Source organism: Exophiala spinifera, assembly GCF_000836115.1.
Source record: "Exophiala spinifera strain CBS 89968 unplaced genomic scaffold supercont1.2, whole genome shotgun sequence".
In the NCBI taxonomy this organism is placed as follows: Eukaryota; Fungi; Ascomycota; class Eurotiomycetes; order Chaetothyriales; family Herpotrichiellaceae; genus Exophiala; species Exophiala spinifera.
The window spans coordinates 1,331,483-1,355,029 of NW_015622514.1; the positions used below are offsets into that span (position 1 = coordinate 1,331,483).

General features: G+C 53.2%; 9 protein-coding genes across 9 annotated transcripts; 4 read left to right on the forward strand and 5 right to left on the reverse strand.

Annotated features, from left to right (window-relative positions):
- Positions 1 to 1,805: 1,805 nt before the first annotated feature.
- PV08_02769 (uncharacterized protein) lies at positions 1,806 to 4,442 on the forward strand (the record flags this gene model as incomplete). The annotated part of the gene is made up of 4 exons (XM_016377127.1): positions 1,806 to 1,880; positions 1,948 to 1,982; positions 2,035 to 2,737; positions 2,796 to 4,442. 4 exons carry the CDS (start codon positions 1,806 to 1,808, stop codon positions 4,440 to 4,442), a joined length of 2,460 nt encoding a protein of 819 aa, XP_016238697.1.
- Positions 4,443 to 6,658: 2,216 nt separating this feature from the next.
- Positions 6,659 to 7,583, reverse strand: PV08_02770 (uncharacterized protein; the record flags this gene model as incomplete). Its single annotated transcript, XM_016377128.1, has 2 exons — positions 6,659 to 7,235; positions 7,297 to 7,583. 2 exons carry the CDS (start codon positions 7,581 to 7,583, stop codon positions 6,659 to 6,661), a joined length of 864 nt encoding a protein of 287 aa, XP_016238698.1.
- Positions 7,584 to 8,439: 856 nt separating this feature from the next.
- Positions 8,440 to 9,182, reverse strand: PV08_02771 (uncharacterized protein; the record flags this gene model as incomplete). Its single annotated transcript, XM_016377129.1, has 3 exons — positions 8,440 to 8,669; positions 8,740 to 8,834; positions 9,091 to 9,182. 3 exons carry the CDS (start codon positions 9,180 to 9,182, stop codon positions 8,440 to 8,442), a joined length of 417 nt encoding a protein of 138 aa, XP_016238699.1.
- Positions 9,183 to 10,702: 1,520 nt separating this feature from the next.
- On the reverse strand, positions 10,703 to 11,585 carry PV08_02772 (uncharacterized protein; the record flags this gene model as incomplete). Its single annotated transcript, XM_016377130.1, has 2 exons — positions 10,703 to 11,268; positions 11,324 to 11,585. 2 exons carry the CDS (start codon positions 11,583 to 11,585, stop codon positions 10,703 to 10,705), a joined length of 828 nt encoding a protein of 275 aa, XP_016238700.1.
- Positions 11,586 to 14,301: 2,716 nt separating this feature from the next.
- On the forward strand, positions 14,302 to 15,172 carry PV08_02773 (uncharacterized protein; the record flags this gene model as incomplete). The annotated part of the gene is made up of 2 exons (XM_016377131.1): positions 14,302 to 14,466; positions 14,630 to 15,172. The coding sequence occupies 2 exons, from the start codon at positions 14,302 to 14,304 to the stop codon at positions 15,170 to 15,172; spliced, it is 708 nt and encodes a 235-aa protein (XP_016238701.1).
- Positions 15,173 to 15,689: 517 nt separating this feature from the next.
- Positions 15,690 to 16,442, reverse strand: PV08_02774 (uncharacterized protein; the record flags this gene model as incomplete). The annotated part of the gene is made up of 1 exon (XM_016377132.1): positions 15,690 to 16,442. The coding sequence occupies one exon, from the start codon at positions 16,440 to 16,442 to the stop codon at positions 15,690 to 15,692; it is 753 nt and encodes a 250-aa protein (XP_016238702.1).
- Positions 16,443 to 17,219: 777 nt separating this feature from the next.
- PV08_02775 (uncharacterized protein) lies at positions 17,220 to 18,234 on the reverse strand (the record flags this gene model as incomplete). Its single annotated transcript, XM_016377133.1, has 4 exons — positions 17,220 to 17,642; positions 17,711 to 17,870; positions 17,930 to 18,074; positions 18,144 to 18,234. 4 exons carry the CDS (start codon positions 18,232 to 18,234, stop codon positions 17,220 to 17,222), a joined length of 819 nt encoding a protein of 272 aa, XP_016238703.1.
- A 1,401-nt stretch (positions 18,235 to 19,635) lies between these two features.
- PV08_02776 (uncharacterized protein) lies at positions 19,636 to 20,645 on the forward strand (the record flags this gene model as incomplete). The annotated part of the gene is made up of 2 exons (XM_016377134.1): positions 19,636 to 20,434; positions 20,515 to 20,645. The coding sequence occupies 2 exons, from the start codon at positions 19,636 to 19,638 to the stop codon at positions 20,643 to 20,645; spliced, it is 930 nt and encodes a 309-aa protein (XP_016238704.1).
- Positions 20,646 to 21,763: 1,118 nt separating this feature from the next.
- On the forward strand, positions 21,764 to 23,380 carry PV08_02777 (uncharacterized protein; the record flags this gene model as incomplete). Its single annotated transcript, XM_016377135.1, has 1 exon — positions 21,764 to 23,380. The coding sequence occupies one exon, from the start codon at positions 21,764 to 21,766 to the stop codon at positions 23,378 to 23,380; it is 1,617 nt and encodes a 538-aa protein (XP_016238705.1).
- Positions 23,381 to 23,547: the final 167 nt, after the last annotated feature.

Genomic DNA, 23,547 nt, shown 5'->3' on the forward strand with positions numbered 1-23,547 from the left:
CTCATATGGTGAAAGGTCTGGGGGAGCCGGGTCGGGACGTCTGCTCGTCAGCAGACTGCACCTGCATCCAAGAGCCTGACTGCATGGTTCGGCAAGGCTTTGGAGGTACCGTTGCTATTCCAAGCGGATATGCGCGGCAACTCGTGCCAGGTTCGTGTTGTTGTTGTCGTTGTTGAATGAATATCCGGCCCAGTACCACCCTGAGGAGCTTAATCGTTTTGCCAGTGGCCTAGTCTGCAGCCCACGCAGCATGGCATCGAATCAGAAGACGTGGAAGTCCCCTGGAAGAGTAATCGAGGGAACCAACGACCAGGATTCTCCAGACTTGGCCGGGGCCTGGTTGCTGGATTGAGCCTGATACAGTGCATGGGCCGTTTACTGGTCTCCTCGTGGCAGCAGGGAAGTGGGCGATGCTTGTTTCTAACAAGGTGCTGATGGGTTCTATAGTTGGGCCCAGCTGACGCTGCTGATTCGTCTGAGGCTCGTATTCGTTCAAGTGAAAGAAGGCGATTTTCTTCCCAGGCCAGCGGATCCGCTCTAAGCGACGAGAGGCGGGTTCAGCGAAGCACAACACGAATGAAGGTGTTGATTAATTGGACAGCCTCGACTTTAGCCTCGTAAGCATTGTGAGGGTGTCCATGTACGAGGACGGGTACAAGACTGCCAGCTAGTGATGTTGGTCGGTCTCCGTCGGTAAAAGGTCCTGATGCTGGTCCGTCACCCAGCTAGCGACGCCAGCACCACCGTCTCTCTCCATATTGTATCCGTATCAGAAAAGAATCTGTCGCATATTCTGGGGCCAAAACCAAACCCGCTGTTGCGAGGGGTTTCTACAGGAACTGATCGAGTGATCACCCTGGGCTCCCGGCCTCCAGGTCTCCATAATATCCCATGGCCTCCCTTGCCCATCGCTATCTCCACCGACGATGCCGACTATGATGGGGACCACCTGCCCGATTGAACCGCAGTGAGCGCTCTGATTCTCCAAACCCCTGCGATCATCGCCCTCGACGGTGTCTCCCTTCCACACAATGCCCTTGCCCTCGGAGGCAGTTAGGAACAGCCTCTTCGAGCTGTCCCCAAACATAGCGTCAAGCTAAGTGCAGCATCCTCCGGCCAGTGCCTCTCCGTCTAAGTCTGTGAGTATCCTGGTCCGGCCACGGGTGCGTCCAGACGACGATATCGTAAGCATCGTGGCCTTTCCCCCATCCATCGATGATCATCTCAGTCCACCAAATTTCTCTGATGCTTGACCCCTCGATCGCGCTAATGGCCCAGGCTTGAGTCTCACCAAAAAGGCCTCGTCAGACCAACTAGAAAATTCCTCGAGCTAGAGCCCTGCGAGCTTGTCGTGTCCCTAGCATATCGGCTGCAGTAACGAGGTTGCCACGGTTGGTCGTGAACTCTCTCCTATCTCGGGGCTGCTCGCGCGCCAACCACGCTTGCGACGGATCGATGAGATATTCGAAAAGCCAGTATGTTCATCCTTTGCTATTCCTGTACAGCCGACTTATCCTCTTTGGTGCTGCTGCTGTGCGCTTTTGACCAGACCCTGTGGCGCCAGCAAAAGTGCATTTGAGTCCCACTCACTCCGTGTTGAATCACCCTAAGGCTAAGCCCTGGTAGAGCTACTGTACAGGGACCCCAGCACTCCGCTGACGACTCCGATTTGGAGTGTTTGTGAGGAGAAGTCCTGATCCATCAAAAGGTGCCCGGGCCTACAAGGCTTGATTAGATTTCGTGAATCTATAGTAAACTCCACGCCGCCTTCCTTTCCTTTGTCGCAGAACCCTTCAACCGTCAACATGCCTCCAGAACTCGAACCGAAACCAAAGTCTAAACATCGTAAATCAACATGTGCCGGTTGTCGCAGGAGAAAGGTACGTTGCGCCTCGCCTTCCTTCCGCCGACTTCGCTCCCGGCCTGAAGTGGCTGATTACATGATAGTCCAAGTGCGATGGGAAAACACCAAAATGTACAACGTAAGGTGACCGCTTCGAAACACCTTGTACTCACAGTATTGATGGTCGGTAGGTGTATCGCCTATAAGGACGACTGCCACTACGACAAGCCTCCGTCGCTTGCGTATGTGAGGTCTCTTGAAGAGGAAATCCAAGAGCTGAAATTGCAACTGCGACAAGCCAAAACGCAAGCCTGGTTATCAAGGGTGGGTGATGATAGTGGTGCAGCTCATTCCCACAAAAGACGTGCTGACACATTTCAGGCGAGCGCCCAAGACGAGAAGAAACCGGTTGGCACTTCGCCAGTAAGCGAAGCTGCAGGCTCGCAGTCCTCGAGTAATTTTGCATATCGCAACCGGCAGGTAAAATGGGAGACAGACATCAGTATCGATGATTGCGGGAGTGTTGCCTTTCACAACTCGACATCTCCCATCTACCAGCCACCCTCGACGCAACCCAATCGCTCGCCCATACCGGCTTCACACCCACACCCACAAGTCGCCGGGAGTCCCCAAGAGGACCAACGTGTAAGAAGAGATCTCATTTTAAACGCCAATCACCAGAAACAGATTGAGCCATTTGCCATTGCCAATGGTGCTGCTAAAGCCAATGTTCCCAAAGAGATCTCTCAGGAGATGCTTAAATACCACTGGTGCTGGCAACATCCGCTGTTCTTGATTGTGTACAGACCGGCGTTCACGAGGGGAATGGCCATGGTAGACTTGAACACGCCCGAAGCACAAGACCCTCCATACTTCTCAGAAACTCTTTTGAAGGTGCGCATTGCACTCGGCCAATTGTACATTCCGAGCGACTTTTGACTTACTTTTCTAGGTGATTCATGCACATTGTGCGAGATTCCTCAACCATGATGTCTATCAAAACCAGTACCATGACGTGATGAGTCGACAGAGTTCGAATGGAGGTCCGATGAGCGCCGCAAATTTCATGCAAAGAATGACTGATGAAGCCCGCTTCGGCTTGGGGATGGACATATTAAAGAAGCCAACCATTGCAACGATACAGGCGCTCCTGCAACAGTCAGCTCGTGAAGTGATGTTCGGAAACGCCTCGCAATCGTGGACATTCGCGGGCATTGCTTTCCGGATGGCCCTGGATATGGGGATTCACTTGCCTAGCGACAGACTTCAATCATTCGTGAAGAGCTTGACCGCAGAAGACATCGAAGTCCGCAAGAGACTTTTTTGGAGTTGCTACACTTGGGACAAGATCCTTTCTCTTTATCTCGGTAGGATGCCTGGATTTACGCCGAACACCGAGGAAGTGCCTGTGAATTTTATGGACGACTACAGCGACAACGAGCTCTGGGCACCTTACTATGGTGAAACGCCTCGCCCAGATGTTCCCAATGCGCCCAACTACCAACCATGTCCAGGATACGTCGTTTCGTGTTTCCGGCAGCTGTGCAGGCTCTGTGTCATCCTGAACGACCTAATGCACAATATATATTCGCCCGAAGCAGCGGCCAGGCGTGAAATGGAGGAGGAAGAGCGCTCGACCGAAGCCAAAGCAGCAAATGAGGCAGTTTTCGTTAGAATATCGCGAGACCTGCGTGACTGGTTGATTTCTCTGCCTTCCCACCTGAGAATAAACCCGGATCAGATGCCCTCGCTGGCACCGCCCGTCCATATCATGTCGCTGAATCTGCTGTACCATACGACAGTCATCCTGCTGCATCGACCAGTCATCCTCGGAGCGCGAGACATCAACGCGCCTGGTACTTCTCGGTCGTACCAGATGTGCATACAAGCCACGGCGGCCATCCATGATTTGATCATGCTACAGGCAAATACGTTTGGGCTATCACATGTGTCTTATCTCAACGCATACAGCGCATACATTGCAGCCACGATCGCCGTGTTACGGTTCGAGCGAGAATATCAACCTGGAGAGGACCAAGCGACGGCTGCACAGAAGAACGGGCTGGGATTTTTGCTGGACGTGTTGCAAAAGACGGCAAACGCCATGCCAGCTCTGGAAAGAAGCAATGCCATCATAAGAAAGCGCATGAAGGCTGTCCTCGATCGGCAAAAGGCAGCGAGGACCAATTATTCCAACGGTTCGACGCCGCCCAAATTTACGATTCCGACCCCTACAAGTCACCAGATGGATCTGGCGCAACCTACAGCTTTCCAGGCCCTGTCCAACCCTGCCTTGGCCCATGCGACCTTTTCTAACCCTGACGCGGCAGGCTCTTTCATTACCCCGATGCCCTGGCAGTCCGGTATCAGAAGTAGTATCTACTCTGAGCAAGCGCAGGTGTTGGACGACTTCCTCCCCGCTTTTCCTGGTCAGCAATTTCCCGTCGGGTCCGAACATAGCTTTGGAAGCAACGAAGTCGACTCGCATGCTCGAACGGCGTTACTGGGCTATAATCTCGATCCGCATCCCCGACTCAACTCGGGGGATATTGACTGGACTTTTGTTGATAGTTTTGAAAGCCACCAGGGTCGGCTGTAAGCTTGTGAATTGCAAGGTTTCCGGCAACAACGGTATCGAACGTGATTTCGAGAGAGACGAATGAATGAAATGGAAATGAAATGGAAATGGAAAACCCCATGCAAAAGCAATGGAATTATCTATGGGTATTGGTTTTGGACATGTACAGACACGGAAGGGAAGCACGATTGCACAGTTTTGTGTATACATGAAAGCGCGATTTTATTCAAAGGAGGAGGGAGTTTTTTTTTCGCGTGAAATCGACACATGATTGTCCTGTCTTTACTGAAACGGATCAATAGTGTTTCGTCCATGGGTTTCTTGGGATGGCTGGTATAGCATGGCGCGGGACGGCTCATGATAGACCATTTACGAATAATCCATCTTGTTCTGGGGGCGATAAATCTATTCTCGGTAACTAATGACCATTGACTGACTCGGGAAGCATAACATTTCAATCCCTTCAACCTCGATCCTCGGAGAGCGAGGTACTCGTGGTTTTTCAGAGTATCGTATCACAGGCAAGGACGCCATGGTCACAGAGTCGCATGGAGAATGACGACGCAGCACGGAATTTGCATACAGGGACATCGACATCCGTAGGCTGTGGAATAAGATGGAGACTCCAGCCGGTCAGATAGACCTTTGTGAAACGTCCAGAATGAGCAAGCAAGCATTCATTCGAGGACAGGAATAGAAATAGCGAACCCCTGGACTCTGACCGAGTTGCTGGGTGAGCACTGAGTATTCCGTACGCTGGAATCGCCACCTAGGGAGTACTGCACGAACCGGGGTACCGGGGGGGGGGGGGGGGTGGGGGGTGGCCCTTTAGGTACGGGTTCCAGTTTAACCCCCCTTTGGAGAGACACGCGAGATCGTACGACCAACTAACTACTGTCCTGCAGAAGTCAAAGGCTGTGTACCTATGTATGTATGGGTGAGCCTCTCCCCGAAGAAGGCACCTTACCGTACGGAGTAGGTAGGTAGGTAGGTAGGTAAGAATAGGTTGCGTCTATTAGTCTCTCATCTTCGTCTGCTTTCGAGGGGTGTCTTGCGAGGAGGGGCTTGCGAGTTCAGCGGCCCCCTTTTTTCCCGTGCGTGCGTGACACGGTCTGGAATACGAGGTAATAAGTAAGGTAGGTAGGTAGGTAGGTAGGTAGGTAGGTAGGTAGGTATTCCCGGATAGGTAAAACGGGTGTGATGTGTCCAGAATGGGTGGTTAGTTACTTTTGGGTATCTTATCTGTTCAAGAGGTTCAACCTCGTATATCAAATCAGGTCAGACGTACGGGAATCTTCGCGTGGGCATGTGGTATGTGTCTAATAACTAGGCATGTGCTGAGGGGGGAGAGGGGGGCCGAGTTACGAAAGTTACGAGTATCGTCTTGTAAACCAGGTGTACCTGGGTAGGTAGTAGGGGTTCATGAAGGTAACCTACCTAGTAGGAAGTAGATAGCTACGGGATACGACATGTAAGGTATTGTATGTACATGCTCCCGTAGGTAAAAGGTAGGCGAGCGCCGAGCGAGTACTCCGTAAAAGGCGGCCTACCTACACCTGATCTACCTTCCTTTTGGGCCCTGGTAATACTTGTAAAAAGTCAACCACCGAGAAAAGAGTTTTGTTGAATACGGATATTGGCCCCCTCCCAGCTAGCTAACTACCTACATACCTGAACTAGCCTGCCTCCTTCGTCGTGTGCCCACCCTGCCCCCCTTTTCTCGCCTGCATTACTTCGGGGAGTTGATGTGATGTGATGTGATGTGATGCGCTAGTCAGGAATGGATATCCAAACCCGATTGAGGAAGAGGTGAGATACGGTGTGATTGGCTGAACCGCCTTCTTCATCACGTACATACAGTGACCGACTGCACAGGGCTACAGAGGAGGAGTGTCTTCGGAACGGCACGCAAAGATGGCTCCAGTAAACTCCGTGGTATGTATGTATGTAATTAGCAGCAACGGTCAAGTCTACTTGGCCATGGATGTTTCTGATAGCTCGTGTTCCATGGGCCAGTATTGTCATTGTTTTTGTAGTGTGGCTGGGACCCCAAGTAGTTGCTGTATTTCCAACTGGCACTAAGCAGTACGGTACATCCTCAAGAGACAAACGTGTATCTGGAATCGACCCACGCATCTGGCCAGGTAGCTGAAAGACTGGTTTGATGAATTTTGTCTGTCTGGTTGTCTTCTGCCAGACGCCTATGGTGATGCAAGGAGGAACCGTTCGCGAACACGTCACTTGGCCGGCTCATCAAAGTCAGTCGTCGAAGTGATTGCCACCCACGCATCCAGGAGCGCGATGGTCTCCTCGCATTTGCCCTTGATGATCCTATTTGCGTCCGCCCCGAGGGCAATTCTGACAGGGATATCATCACCTTTGCCAGCCACGCCGGTGAGGACGTCGACGATGACCTTGGCCCCCTTGGCCGGGTCGCCAGGCTGGTTCTGGTTCGTCCTTTCCACCCTCTCTTCTGTCCTCCGCACTGCCGTGCCATCGTAGTCTGCAATGACGCGCTGGTGGAGGTTTTTGTGGCCGCTGGCCAGAAGGTCGGACCGAAAGTAGCCCGGCTCAATGCTGCAGACTCTGATGTTGAACTCGGCGAGCTCGAGGCGCAGTGTTTCGGTGATACCACTGACCGCCCACTTGGAGGCTTCGTAGACCCCGACGGCCGGCGTCCCGCGCCATGCGCCGATGCTGGAGAAATTGGCAATGACCCCTGACCTTCGGGCTCGCATATAAGGCAGGACGGCGCGGGTGACGTTCAAGGGGCCGAAGACGTTGGTTGTGAACTGCGCCTCAGTCTCTTCGGGACTGTCTGTTCGTGAGCTCGGGGGAGTTCCGATGCTTGCTTTTCTGGATCACGGTCACCTACGTGAGTTCTTCCAGCCCCCCGACCTGGCAGTAGCCAGCATTGTTGACGAGGTAGTCGATCCTGCCGTGCTGATTGTTGGCCCATTCGACCAGACCTTTCAACTCGCCGAGAGGAGAGGTGACGTCCAAGCCGAAGACCGTGGCGCCGGCGTCTTTGAGCGCTTCAAGCTTCGTGGCATTGCGCGCCGAGGCGAGGACTTTGTCACCGCGTCCGAGGATCTCCAGGGCGAGTGCCTTGCCGAACCCAGAGGAACACCCGGTGATGAACCAGACCTTGGAGGTAGCCATTTTGATTATGTGGGCTTGATTGATTGTTGCCTTTGTCCTTTCAGTCACGTATCCCAGCGCAGAACCGAAGTTAATCAGAAGACGTGAGCCGAACACACGTCCGACTATATAGCCATGGTGGTGCCTTGCGGTGCCTTGTATCGCACTGACTGGACTCAAGCCTACGGGGAGGATGTGTTGTCGGAGCGTTGCAACAACCATTGGGAATCATCAGGCCATTCATTGCAAGATGGAGAGTCAAAAAAGGTATGTATAATAGTCCACTTCAGGCCATGGTATAGGGTTGGAGAGGAGTCTGCGGCCGCATTCGCCGCACATCTTTCATTGGCAGCAACATCGTTGAGCATGCGTCTAATGTATATGCTGCAGAGGGGCACGGCCAAGTTCCGCAGGACAGGACTGCCATCCTTCGACCCGAGCAATGATGGTTCAAATGAGCGGCACAGAAGCCACCACTCTTGCGACGGACCATCATAAGTCGAGTCTCTCACAGCAGCCGACCCAGACAGGAAGTGTGACTCGCGCAATGGATGGACGAATGAAGCTGCTTGATGAACAACACATCCGATATGATTCCAGCCGATCCAGTGAGGCTTCTGTAACATCGTCGGCGAAAGTCTTGGCGACAGCACACGTTTGCATTGGGCATGTTCGTTGTTGGGCTCTACTTGTGTATCAGACTACGTGGGTTACAAACAAGAAGACAATCATGTGGAATGCAACAAGAACACGCAAGGTGAAAGGACTCGAGGGTGTCACCGACAGCTTCGAATCCAACTGGCATCCGTTTTCTCTATCTGCAAAGAAGACTTTTCCAAGATGAAGCTTGAAATTAGCCGCCCATGGTCCAAGGCAACTAATCTTCAGCATCGAGTGTCTCCGCCTCTGCCTCGACTGCGGTTGTCTTGCTCTCCGAGCCCTTGATGACCTTTGTCTTGACTGCAGGCTCATCATCCTCTTGCTCTGGCTCATCTTCGTCATCTCCTGCAGCATCTTCCTCCTCGTCAGCGCCGTTCTCTTCAGTCTTGCTCTTCTTAGTAGCAGGCTCGGATTCGTCGGCATCAGCCTTGCGCTTCTTCGCAGGTGCTGTTGTGTTGACGATTGAGTCAGCTAGACGAACATTGCCTGAATCCCCAGGGACAACACCAGTGCTTACGTTCTTCGGCCTCTTCTTCATCTTCTCCTTCTCCGTCCTCTTCTTCCTCTTCGTCCTCTTCCTCTTCTTCGTCGTCGAGTTCAGAATCTTCGTATCTGTTATCACGTTTTGACGTCAGCATGAAATGGAACGTTGTCCCGGTCTGTGCCGCAATGGCCATAGGTGAAGGAAGCAACGAGCGGACATTGGATCGAACAAAACAAGAACTCGGTGAGAAAAGCAACGCGTGCAGTCATTGAGGCTGGCGCAGTCACATTGACAGTAGCAACAAGGCGCATCGAGCGCCATTTGATGGAATTTCATGGCGACCAAAACGAATCAACCGAAGATCAGCAAGCAAAGGTTTCTTACTCTTCTTCCTCTTCATCCTCATCACTGGGAAGAGCCTGGAGCTCCTCTTCCTCTTCCTCCTCGTCGGATTCCTGGCGTCTTCTTCGAGGCATTTTGGCGCAGCTTGTGTAGAGCGAGTCTGGGTGTACTAGGAAGAGACAGAAGAAGTAGGGTCAAGAGGGCGTTTAGGGGTCTAGCGAGCAGAGAGAGATGAGAAGGGAGAAGTCAGGGAGAAACAGGAGATATAGGTAGGTCGAGGTAGAACGTCAGGACGGCTGAGACAGGATTGGGGCACTTGGGAAGAGCTTCTAGTCAACGTCAGGGCCCTGGGGCAGACAAAACTAGCGGAAAGTCAGGAGTAAAGACAGGCACAGGAGGGAGCTACAAGGAGGAGGACGAGAGCAGCGAGTAAGAGAACGGATGCGAGAGCAGAGGAGACATGACGATGTAGCAGGCAGTTCGGGGGGCTTGAGCCCGGAAGTCAGCATGCCCAAGCTATTGGCGTCAGTGGGAAGTAGAAAGCGCTGGATTGGGAAAGGCCGTCAATGCGAGAGAGAGGGAGAGTAGAGAGGCTGGCAAGAGGAAGAGGGCGAGGGAGGGAGAGAGGGAGAGGGAGAGGGAGAGGGAGAATGGGAGACGGGCAGATCCTCAGCATGGGAGAAGGTTGGGCGGAGCAGGAGCTGGAAGTCGTGACCGGAGCTGGGAGCTGGGAGCTTTGGCCTGACGAGCTCCTGCCCCCCCTCGCTACTCCTGTCTCCTTCTCTGTCTCTTGGCCCTTCTCCCTTCGCTCCCCTTGCATTCCCGTCACGTCGCATCAGCCATTATCTTGCGTTATCCATGCTTCCACGGTGCCTATGCTTCCGGTGGCTTGGCTCAATACTCGTAGAAGGAGTGGCCAGACGCGTAGTTCGAGGGAGCTCCCAACATCTCCGGCGCAGTAGTGGGTTCGCACGTGCCCCTCGCTGCTTCCCCTCATCTCTCTCGTACTCGTATCCGCACCTTCCCAGCCTGCGCCCGGCTCTCACGTGATCAGAAACGTGACCGAAACCTCAAACCTCGCACCTCGGGTCTTCGAGTGTCAGCAAACCGAACCCTGAGCCTCTCCACTCCTTACAGACGACCAACAAGGTCCATACTCTCGTTCATGCTCGTCCCTGCCGACTCCCGCTGATCAACTAACTACTCGTACCAGCTTCGCAAGACGGCTACAACGGCTACGACGGCTACGAAGTGTCAATCTATTATCGTTATCCGGAAGTCTGTTCCTCTGACCGAACCTGTGTCTCATTTTTTTTAGCTGTGAAACTTTTTAACTTGCGATTTGGCTCGAATAGCTTCGCATCGCACGTGCGTCCTCGTCTTCATTCGTCAACAGGCTCACCTGTTCTCTATTCGATGCGTCCTGATCAAATTCAAATTGGGCTGGATTACCCCGAAGTCGGTCTGCTAGCAGTCCACTGTCGCTTTTCCCGGCACTTGCAGTCAAAATGATCACCTCAACGAGGCTTCACACTTACACAGAAGCGGTCGTGTAGCACTGACCTCCTAGTATCCGCCTGGACATTGTGCTCCCCGTTCCGAAGGCGTCATCCTGCATGGCGGGGGTCGGAGAATTCCTGCTATACCATCCTACTCAACCGTTCATCACATTCGCACTCCCAACAAACACCACAAGGACCGCAGCAAACGCGGTGGTGGACATAAATACGTCGGCTCGTCTCTGAGCAATCACGTTCATCACCAATGAAAATATGAGGCTCATCATGCTGATGGCTATCAATCTACCTCCGATGCTCTGTACACTGAAGAGGACCATGATCGACAGAGCTGGTATGATTGCGGAGAGGAGCATGCAAATTGTATTTCCAATCCGCACCAAGGTTTCGGGCGTGTAATAGCACGTTTGTTCGAATGCCTTTTCTTCCATGGTTCGGTGTATCCTGTGTCCGACCGTGCGATGATACAGTGGAACGATTCTTCGACCCAGGAATCTGGCCAAGGCATCTTGACTTTCCAGGTTCTCTTTCAACGTCATGAAATCGGTTTCGATCGTCTCGTCACGAAAAATACCTGCCTCGACCCCATACAGGAAGTGGTTGCCACCACTTTCTTCGTCGTACCACTTCCTCCGTAGGTCCAGATCGTCCTTTTGAGGGGCGTGCATCGCGTTGATTTTCGCGGTCTGCAGAAGGGTTCGATCTTTGTGCGCGTCAGAGCGTGCTCCTCGGTCAGTGGCGGGACTGGCGCGGCTTACGATACTGGTTAAGCAGGGTCCTTGACCGCTCAAAGATATTCCGTACATCATCTTCTGACATGTGTTCAGGGGATTCGATCCACGTTCGGTCAAAGCTGTTCAGCTCTGGGATCTTTCTAATCTCGTTGATGATCAATTCTAGGTGTTGTAATTCGGCTTGCATGTGCAGAATGTTTTCCAGGTTCATACTGGAGAATTTCCTGAACGCTTCAGCGCTCTGATGGCTTGCCATCATCGATGCTAGAGCTCCATAGCCGGTCATTTTGGCAGGCGCCCATGTCACAGCCTCTCTCACAGATCACAAAGTCAAGGAGTTCTGTTCAGGTGGGAGCACAATCCGCCGGCTGTCTGCTTATATGCGGTGCACGCCGTGCCCTTGTCCTACTCAAACACTCCTGGCGACCAATGGTGACAATGAGCTGCACGGGTACCCGAACTTGACAGCGGGTCAGGACCCTTGAACAGAGGACGCGGAAGAAGCATCCTTTAGCATGGCTCCGTGTTCACAGGCCATCACCGCTCGCCATCTCTCGATTGTCACAAATTTCCCCTGGTCTGCTCCCAGCCCATCAAAGAGACACTTTCTGGCGCAGGAGCGAGAAAATCAACGCCACTCCCGCCTGATACACGTGTCGGGTGTCGCAACAACCATTAAACGTATCTGTGGACTGACGTCGATTGACATTGCTGGCAGAGTGGTTGCAGTCTCGCATTGAATCCGATTCAATGGTGGTTAGCGGTGGTATCTTATCCAGTCAGACTCATTCACAGAACGAATTCTGTAGGTTGCAGTCACAAACCCCTGACATTTATCGCCGTAATCTATCTACATTCTTCATTTCGTTCTCGCGCTTCGGTTGAATCGCACGACTGTAACATTGGCAACACTCAGAATCGGCTAAGCACCACAGCGCGCCGACCTTTACGGAATACTCTTTGTCCTGCAGTGATACCAGTACACGATAGTGGGAGGTGCTTCCGAGTGCACTCCGAAAGTATCTCGAAAGTATCAACCTGTATGCCTCTCTCCACATGTCTCAGAATATCGGAGAGTCACAGCTGTGGATCACGATACGAAAGCATAGTTCACTCTCTGCTTGCAGGAGTTTGCAACAGTCCGCCATGCTGCATTGGCTCGAAGGACGAGGCCGACTTTGTGCGACATGTATTTACTTCCAATAAGCATGGTGTTGACAGACTTTGACAGGTCCAGTCACCCTCCCATGTATAAGAATCAACAAGATCGCCTTGATGAGCGTGCTCATCGTGGTGTTGATCCAGCATTTGGAGCCGTCCAAATATCTGCGGGGCCGTCTTCACAACCTACACAGTTTCAGCCGCGGTGTTTGAGAGGCGAAGTGCCCGGTCAAGGGGTCTAGGGATTCCCGACTGTTGCCTTTCAAGAAGGGACGATTTGTCTGCTGGGGTTTGGCCGAAGGCTTGCTCAACCAGGAGTCATGAAGAGGTTCTCTTTAAGAACTCGCGCTCGGAGTGCCACGAACTCTGTGCCCGAAAAATGTATTATGCAAGGAAGCGATTCTCGCCGCCGTGTCCACAAGAAATGCCCCGATCAGGAAGAGAGTCCCGGCAGGTGTATTGCATCAATCTGCCCGCAGAACGTCGCCATGTTGGATTGGAAAAGGCCACGCCATAATCATTTCATTTTGGACATGTTCATCCACGTTGAAACAGAACACACACTTGTTGATGGTCGCAAACATTCCATCACGTCCAGACGTGCTCTCCTCGACACTGGAGCCGACTTCAACTTGATTTCTCACGAGGCATTTTCCCAGCTCAACGTCGAGGGAAGGCCCTCTCAAGGCCTGGTTCACTCCCTGGGCGGATATAGCGAGCTAGAAAGCACCATTCTCTTGGACTGGCACTTCCGCCTTTCCAGTTCTCTTACAACTTCCGCATATCAACATCATGCATCATTTCACATCCTTCGGAACACATCGCCTGCAAAATTTGACTGTATCATTGGTCGTCCTTGGATCGAGGAAAATTGGTCCGAATTCGTTACTCTCGTGGAAGACAACCGAAAAAGGCCAGAATAGTCGTTTTGGGAGCATGGGTCTAGGCGGCATTCGGCGCCCAGCCATTGCGACATATTGGCGGCTTCTTTGCAATTTGCACATCGTAAATTGAGTCGTGGTTATGCGCCGAACCAGCTTGTCGTCGAACGCGGACTCTCACTCTTATGAGAAACTGAAATTTCTTCAATGTACAACATGATTCGAGACACAAACAGATCTTCTTCCAGGTACTTGTCACAGTCGAGATGATGTGGGGGTGTGTTACACAGGTGGTTGATATCTGGAATCAGGCTAGGTGGGAGGGATGTTTCTACCAACGGTTCACGCAATTGGCGCCTTTCTTGGGCACTCTGTTACACGACGTTGTGAAAATGCTTTGATGCCTCCAGAAACCCTTGAAGAGTTTCTTGGGACTTCCTGCGGATAGCGTGGTCATCTGGTCATGGTTTCACTTCCTGAGCCACCATGGCTGCCAAAAGCGATAGACTTTTCCTTGTCTCTCGTACCTATAAAAGCTCTGTTCCACCTTATCAAGAGTCTTTCTTGGGTCACTCTGCCGCTCTCAGAGTTGCTTGTACGAGTACATCGATTGACAAATACGCCTCGGTGTATACGTGACTCCCGATCTTGACGAGGAGCGGAAAGCAGCATCGATCGAGGGACGTTTAGAAGTTGCTCCGGGCAAGGATGTACCATTGAGGGCATGGCTAATCGCTGCGGAAGCTTCCACCACCTGGATATATGAAAGGAAGAACCACCCTCCAATGCAAATCCGCCAGCACGTACGGCTCCTAGAGATTTGAATTCGGCCTTGGGCACAAAAGGCTGCCTTGCCCAGTCAGAAGATCAGAGTTGGGGCGAGGCTGGTGTTTGTGCCGTGTTGTGCTTCACTTTGGCTGGCTTTCTTTTGCCGGGCCTCGTTCAATCGCCTCCACGGAAATGGCGACGGGGCGCGGTCGCCCGTCTCCACCTCATGGCACGCGCGTGAGTCCGAATGCTATAATGCAAGAGAGTAATCGTCAGCTTGATGCGTCTTATCATTCCTGGCAGAGCCGTCGGCCACAATTGTTCCATCAATCACAAGCTGGTTCAGTGTCAAGGATGGTGCGTCTCTAACCCCCTGATCTCCTCATTCCTCGATGCGTCCCCCGTGGTCGAGGTGGTTTTCCCTGTCGTCCCCTGTTGGACTTTTTTCTGTTGCCAGGGGTACCGGTTCATTTGCATGTAATCTCTATTGGTGGCTAATTGGTGGTGTGAACACGTCCAGGCATCCAACACAAGTGTCCGTATTTCCGTTATTGCAGATGACCAGGAGCATGTCGTCAAGCTGGCCAATACACTTTACGACGGCACCCTTCAGAAAAGCTTGATCTGCGAAGCAAAGGCGCTGGCTACATCAGGCGTAGTCAGGCGATGTCAGCCAGTCATCTTGTTGGATCATACAGGCCGCACGTACACTTCCGCGTCGACTATCTCGCTCCGCTGGCACTATGATAACGGGCTCCAGACGTTTCAGGAGACATTCTACATTGTTGACAGACTACCTCGTGCCGACAGCAGACATGGTGCTCGAGACGGCAGCCGAGGTGGTGAGTGGGATGCCATGTTGCGAGTCGGCGTCGAGCCCTGTCCTGACGGCGGCCCCCCAAGTGCCTATCCGTACATGAGCGTGCCGCCGGATCGGAATGCACAAAGAGAGGACGAGAGACGAAAGCTGGAGGAGGAGCTCCAGAAGCAGTACGAGGAAGAGAAGAAGGCGCAGGTCGCGAAGATCAAGGAGAAGCTGCTGAAGAAGGCCGCAAAACGTTGAGTCGGGGCCCGAATGTGTGGCTATGACTCGACTCGTGGGTAGGCTCCGACCCGTATCAATGGACTTATTGTGATGCGGCGTGAAGTGCATGAAGTCTTGAACGAATCTTCTAGGGGTTCATCCGTTGATTTGAGCAATATTGCCGGTCCGTGTGTGGACGAATCGAAGGAATCTTATCTTATTTATAGACGAAGAGCCATGGCCATATCTGCTCGTCGTATCTACAGGCATATGTTCAGCCTTGGAATGTATCCCATGTAGGTATGAATGTAGTTTTTATTAGATCAGAGTCAAACGGCTTGCTTCATTGTTGGTCGTAATTTTAACGCTCTTGCATCCATCTCGCTTGATATCCACTCGTTTTGTTCCTGTCGTGGCGCCCGCGGTCGGGATTTTCGTTCACCAGTTTCTGCCATTTCACAGCTCTCGCATCACCCGGATCGTGTACGGATCTTCACGTGTGGCACGTTGATTGCATCCACCAACCGTCCAGTGACGGTGAGCATCAGTGTCTGTTCTATGCCTGGCCACCGTTGACCCTGATGTTTTGACCCGAGATCCACCTGGCCTCGGGACGGCACAAGAACACGACGGCGTCGGCGACCTCTTCGGGCGTACCGATGCGGTTGTTGGGGTTCAGGCCCGCGATCATCCGGAGCACCTGGTCGGACTTGCCCCGGTAGAACAACTCCGTCCCCGTCGGACCGGGCGAGACGACGTTGACGTTGATCCCCTTCGTGGCCAGGAGGTCCTTGCTCATCGTGCGGCCCATCTGCTCTACGGCGCCCTTCGTCGCGCAGTACAGGGTGTACGGCGCCGTGACGGTCGACGCGGCCGTCTGGGTCGTGGAGATGAGCACGACGCTGCTCCCGCGAGGCATGTGCGGAAGCGCCTTTTGCACGAGGAAGTACGGGCCCTTGACGTTCAGGTTGAAGGAGCGGTCAAAGTCGGCTTCGCTCGTCGTCGACACCGTCTTCATTTCCGGCACGCCCGCGTTGGGGATCAGGATGTCGATCTTGCCGAACTTCCCCACCGTCGCGCTGACCAGCGACTCGATCCCCGCGACGCTGCCGGCGTCCGCCCGCACGGCGAGGGCGTTGTCGGGACCCCCGAGCTTGGAGACCGTCGAGTCCGCCGCCGACGCGTCGCTCCCGTAGCTGATCACGACTTTGGCCCCGAGCTGGGAGAGGGCCATCGCAACGCAGGCGCCGATGCCTTTGCTGCCGCCGGTGACGAGGGCGACCTTGCCGGAGAGCACGGCTGTAGACATGTCGGTTGACGGAGACACGGTGTGGTGTGTCTGGCGGTGTTGCTGTTGCTGTTGCTGGTCGCGCTCAAATTTGGGCTTGGGATCTCGACTTGTAGTTGTAGTTTAACGCAATCGAAAACAAAAGCTTTGATCGGCTTTCGTGAAAGTTCTGGTATGTCAAGGTCGATTTGCACAGTTCGTGAGTTTGACTATGAGAGACATGTTCGTCCTCACCTTATATAGCTGTTCTTTTCGGACATGGAAGGCTTCCTCGCCTTGGGAATCAACACCACACCCGGACTTACTGTGTTTCCTCATCTTGAAAAGCGCAACGTCGATCATGGTAGAAATCTTGAAGCTTGGATGAACCATTTTCCCTCGCGCGGCGTTTGCTGTTTGAACAGGGCGCTGTTCCCCGAGAGACCCAGTGATTCTCCGTAGAAGTGACGTCCTTTGTGGAAGATTCCTAGGGTGAAGTACGAGCACTCATACCACATCTCGGCGCAAGAGTCAACGGACTTTACGGGATGTTCCGGCAAACCCGTCAAAGGCGTTTGCTGTCGCTGTTTTGGGAAAATCTTTGATCCGTAAAGACCGACGCCGTCCAAGTTCCGGGGCCGGAGAAACTTACGGCCGCGGAATAGCTTGTACGAGTACGACGAGTCCTGGCATGGATGAGTATATCTATAACTCACCAAGAGCCTTTCTTCTGTCTTGACGCGGTTGATCTTCTTCATCATTTCAATGGCGACCTTGGGATTTTCAGATGTTGGAGTTGCAGCTTCGGCACAGATCTAACTACCACGCCAATATCCCGCCATCCACCGCTATGTCCTGTCCGGTAATGTATGAACTCCCGGGACTCAACAAAAACGCGACTGTGCTCTTCAACTCAGACCTATCTGCGAATCTCTTCATGGGCATCGACTTCTCAAACTTTTCCAAGAGCGCAAGGTCCTGCTTGAGGTAGCCCGGCGTCATGCTCGTCAAGAAGAACCCGGGACTGATGCTGTTCACTCGAATGTTACTCTCGGCGAGCTCGACGGCCAACGACTTTGTAAAGGCCAGTATGGCGCCCTTTGACGCGCAGTAGATGGAGTTGGTCTGCCCTGGGATACCTGCGTGGCCACCTATTGACGACACGTGCACTATCGCGCCACCACCGCCCTGCTTCATCATCTGCCGAACCGCCAACTGAGAACTGAGGATCGTTCCCGTAACCTGACCACATCAGGTCAGATACGCGCAGTCCAGACATGGTAAGGACCGGCCAGGAATTCGGGACCTACATTGATAGAAATGATCCTGTCAATAACCGACTTTTCGTAGTCGACAAGAGGGCCTCCCTGCCCGACCCCTGCTGCCGTGACCAGACAGTCGATGCTCCCAAATTCGGCGGCGATGGCTTCGAACGTCGCTCGCAGGGCGTGATCGTCCGTAACATCCACACTATGGTCAATCGATTAACCCTGCGACTATTTGGTCTGTCTGTATGCGGCGTAACAGACCTGTAGTACTTGGCCGTCACATCGAGGTCGCTGGTCAAGTTTGAGAATTCTGCAGAGGGCTCCTTCAGCACATCGAGGGCAGCAACGTTGGCTCCCAGTTCTGCACAGCCACGAGCGATGGCCAACCCGAGTCCGCGAGCACCCCCTGCGACATAGACGTTAACGAAAAACACTGGTTGGCCAACTCGGGGTCTCCCTGTACACACTGCCTTACCTGTGATGACTGCCGTCTTGCCCTGGAGGCTGAGGAGGTCCTGCACAGAATGTTGGCGGTAAGCGTCAGTCTCGGCCACAAACCGGTCCATGCTATCGTATCACGCTACGCTTCCAAGCAACGTTGAAAGAGATGCGACAACAACCCATATTCGAGTCGAGATTGTAAATAATGCCGTCGACCACCCAAGTCTGCGGGATCAACCTTGGTGGAGAACATTCGCCTATGCCCGCCGCCAGCTGCGCTGAACGCCGCATGTTCGTATACCATGCGTGGAGGGATCACCAACATTTTGTGTGCTGCCCAGGAGCTTCCACTTCTGGACTTGTCGTGGCATTATACCCGAGTCTGGGATACATGCTGATGATACTGTCGGCATGGACTTGGCAGCTGAATCGCAGGCGTCTTGTGTCTTGACATTAGTAGGTCTTACGTGGGCACAACATCCCGGCACTGTGTACTTTTGTTCGGGAACACCTATTCGCTTCGGGTAATTGTAATAGGCGTTGAGATTTAACTTAGTTAGTGCCGCGACCCCGAACAGACATCACCTTCAACTAACATCAAAGGCCCCTTAGGCGTCCGTCTTTGACTAGAAATCAAACCCTCACAGACGTCATGATTAATTAGAATCAACACCTTATAGGCACATTGACGTAAAAGTACCCTTTCACAGACTCTCCCCTTAACTAGAAGTCACCTCTCAAAGGCACCCCCTTTACCCAGAAGTTCAAGGGAGTGTGTCAGTGATTAGCGTCCAAATGAGCACGTCGAGTTCGCACGCAGCCTTGCACAGCCTTGCGCAATTGCCTGATTAGGTGTTGGTTGCATGATACATAGAAATGGGTGAGCCTCGCAGGGCTCTTAGTACAAACCTTGCAAGGCAAACTTTGTCGGAGATCTGGTATAGTCGCACACTCCTGCAGTCTGTTTATCAGTGCTATAAATGGGCCAAGGCATTGGCTGCTGACTCACGCGACTAAAGTCCAGCATCAGGCACCCAGCGGTGAATGACAAGACAGACTAGCACAGCGCCATCTCGCTTCCGTCTTGCAAACTGTCAACAGATAGACTGAGCAGCTCTATCTCAGCCGCAAAAAGACATCAGGAATCTGACAAAGTCAGCACGTAGCCTCTGCTCACCTCCTCAGACGCGCAGGGAGCAAGGCCACAGGCATCACTGATTGGCAACAAGCCATACGCAAGTCCGTTACTTTGGACTATTCGGTGCCGCATCCGATCCCTGCACAAACTCACAAAGTTCTGGCATGACCAGGTTCCAGAATGCAGTCCAATTGTGCTGATTTGTAGAAAGAGAGACGCTGCTCCGCCGGGATGCGCCAGCTAGCTGAGGTCGAGCCAGTCCGAACGACAGCGGACGGCTCCGCAAGTGAGTATATAGATATCCTGTCAGCCCCGACGTATTTGAGGTGATCTGGGCCTTGGAACTTGCTCAGTGCCAGCACAAATTCCCCCCTGTCCAGTCGCCATCATGGTCGTCAAACCACTTGCTCAAGTCGATCCCTCGAAGCTCAAAGGAGCCTCTGTGCTCATCACTGGAGCTGCCTCCGGACTTGGAAAATCCACCGCCACGTTCTTCGCACAGTCGGGTGCCCTTGTTACGATAGCTGATCTTCAAGATAGATCTTCTTTCGCCGCGGAATTGACACGGCAAGGTCACACCGCGCAGTTCGTTCGGTGCGATGTGACAGATTGGGGCTCTCAAGTCGCCGCATTTCAGGCCGCGCTCCGCTTCTCTCCGACAAGGACACTGGATGTCGTCGCAGCCTTTGCTGGAGTCGACGGGAACATCAACGTCTTCGAACACATCTTGGAGACCGAGGCCAGTGTGGACGGCCAACCTCCGGCCGTTCCCAGTGTTGCCCCTATCGATGTCAACCTGAAAGGCGCATATTTTACATCAATCCTCGCCTTGCACTATTTTCGCCTCAAGGCCCCCGATGGCACCGTCCCCGTCTCAACCATCACAAAATCACTTACGATCGTGGCTTCTTTGTCCGGGTACATTGACGAGGACCACAATGTGACCTACTCGGCGTCCAAGTTCGGCAGTCGGGGGCTCTTCCGCACCATCCGGGCCAAGGCGTACGATCAATTCCACGTGCGTGTCAACGCCATTGCACCATGGGCCATGAGGACGCCTATGACCGAGGCAATGCTTGAAGGTATTGCGGAGCTCGGTATCGTACACGGGAAGGGCATCACGGTGGTGGAACACGAAGTGTTGACGCAGGCATTGACGACGATTGCGGTGGACGACACTATTCGTGGTGAGTTTTGGTCCCGATAGCCTACCCCGGTCGTGTGCACCCCGGCCTCACTCAGACTGACCGATGAACGATGAACCCAGGTCGTTCGTTTGCAATTGTTCCAGAAGGCGCCGTTGACTTGGGAGACGACATCGACGGGAATTACGGAGGCACAAGACTCGTCGAATTAATGGCCTTGCGTAAGGAAGCCGGTGATATCATCTTCGAATGACGGAGAAGTCTATCACCATGAGAAAAGGTTGCTAACAGGATGCTCTCGTCTGTCTGTTTCTGTCGCGGATGAGAGAGTGTGTGTAAGGGCACTTAAACAAGCCGGGCAATGCCAGATAGTATAGCGGAATCTAGAACTTGAGAAATGTTCTTCTGCCCTGCCATGACTCGACGACAACATGGAACTCATCGTGGTTGTTACTGAATTCACAGGCGATCGGGTATATCTGATCGAATCGTAAGGGAGAAGTGCCTGCGTTCAACCGCATGAATAATCAAAGCCAATATCCCATGTGCTTTTGCTTTATGACGCATGTTGACGGAGATCAAAATCGGCGAGAGGCTGAGTGGACCTTGTACGGAGGAGCTGTATGTACAGTCCGAGACAAAGGCCACGGAGGGTAAACGTTGCTCCCCCCTTCGATGTCACCGCATTGACTAACTAGTTAGTGCTTATGCGGTGTCCTTTGACAGTGACATGGCCAGGTAAAATTATCGACACAGCATAGTAGTTGATTACCTACACTTTGCTCGTACAAGTAGTTGCCATTTTCCACCCCCTGATATCATAGACAAATCTGCTGTCCACAGTGGGCGTATCTGCGTACCCATTGAAGCCGTCGTACAGCATACCCTGCGGAGTTCGTCCGTCACGACGGGGAAAATGCCCTTCCAGGTGCCTGCAAACACCGATTTCTCAGACGCGTCACTCTCGTCGGTGTGGGTTGTGGTGACATAAGCTCTACGCTATTGTTGTTTATGGAAGCTGGAGTGTAACGTCCTGTCGTACCCAATACCAAACCGACGCCCGGGTGCAGCGTGCTGATAACGACCTCGCTTGTTACGAACGAAACACCGAGCTAAGATGCGCTGGCATACAAAACTCACGGATGGTGGGTTTGGGGACCCTGATCAGCGAGTCGACCCGAAGTGGATTGCGTGATGCTTGTCTCCAGCACTCGATGTGACCTGTTACAATGAATAATCCCGTCAGGGCATGCTAGCATATGATTCTTAAGACGAAGCATCGTGTGCTTCCTTGGCTTTCCGAACAGCGGTCGCTCTTTTTTACACCCCGAATACTCTGACGTTAGCTAAAACGCAAAGGACCAAAAACCCATGGCTTCCTACTCGCTCAAGGCCGGAGTGGCAGTGGCCGCCGTTGCCTACTTCGTTCTGCGTCTCTTCCTGGCACGGTCACGTAGCAGCGCGAACCGGCCTCTGCCCCTGCCTCCGGGACCCAAGCCAAAACCACTCATCGGCAACCTTCAGGACCTTCCACCAGCCGGCGTGCAAGAATGGGCACATTGGTCCAAGCACAAGGACTTGTACGGACCCGTCAGCTCGGTTTCCGTCATGGGTCAGACGATGGTCATCTTGAACGACGCACAGGCGGCGATTGAGCTTCTCGAGAAGAGGTCCGCCATCTACTCGTCGCGCCCGAGGCTCGTCTTCGCGTTTGAGATGTGCGGCTGGCTCAACTTCCTCTCCAGCCAACCGTACGGTGAACGGTTTCGGGCGTACCGGAAGCATGTCCATGTCCTCATGGGCTCAAGCCATCTCCTCGACAAGTTCGGACAGTTGCAGGAACAAGAAGTCGGCCGTAGTCTTCTCAGGATTCTACAGAGGCCCGAGGACTTCGTGGACCACATTCGCACCGAAGCCGGAGCAATTATCCTGAGAATCGCCTACGGCTATAACATCGAGCCGCATCGTGCCGATCCTCTGGTTACTCTGGCCGATGAAGCCCTCGACCAGTTCTCCAAGGCGACCGTGCCTGGTCGATGGTTGGTGGACGTTGTCCCTGCCCTCAAATACATTCCTGAATGGTTGCCCGGTGCCGGGTTCAAGCGGACAGCGAAGCAATGGGAACAGACTGTTCAGCGGGTGGTGGAGGAACCATACCGATTCGTCCAAGACCAGGTCTCGAACGGGACGGCGCCGGAGTCGTACCTAGGCGACTTTCTCAAGGACGAGAAGCTCAGCCCCCAGCAACGGGTCGAAGTTAAATACACGTCCGCCTCACTGTACACGGGGGGCGCTGATACGACGGTAGCCTCCCTCTCGGTCTTTTACCTGGCTATGACTTTGTATCCGGAGGTTCAGAAGCGAGCTCAGGAAGAGATCGACCGCGTGGTTGGAGACCACAGACTGCCGACTTTTGGTGACCGTGCAAACCTTCCTTACGTTGAAGCCATACTCAAGGAAACCATGAGGTGGCACCCGATAGGGGCGATGGGGGTCCCGCACGCTTCGAGTCGGGACGACGAGTTCAACGGATACCATATTCCAAAGGGGTCCATCCTCATGCCGAACATCTGGCTGTTCATGCATGACCCGGAGGTCTACAGAGATCCGATGCGCTTCAATCCCGACCGCTTCTTGGAAACCGAGAGTCACCCCACCCCAGAACAGGATCCCGCCAGATACGTGTTTGGGTTCGGTCGGAGAATCTGTCCTGGTCGCGTCTTGGCCGATCAGTCGATGTGGCTTAACGTGGCACAGATGCTGGCGGTCTTTGATATATCCAGGCCGCCTAAGGTTGAGGGTGAGGATGCTGATGACGTGGTCAGCAGCCCCAAGTTTTTGGGAGGGATCATCAGCCACCCGGAACCGTTTGAAGCGAAGTTTGAGCCACGGGACGCTCAGCGTGAGAAATTGATCCGACAGGTCGAAGAGAGGTATCCCTGGGGAAAGGGGGATGGTGATTATTTCAAGAATTCTTTGAAGGAGTGATTGATAAAGATGGCCAATTCTCGGTCTGGCCTTTTGGGCTCTCAGTCAGTGCGTTGGAATTTTGTTATTTTACTAGCATAGACATCAACCTCATGCGGAGCTGTGAAGCTCCCTTCGATAATCCTGTCGCGATGTTAACAAATAATGGCATGTCAACCAGAAATCAG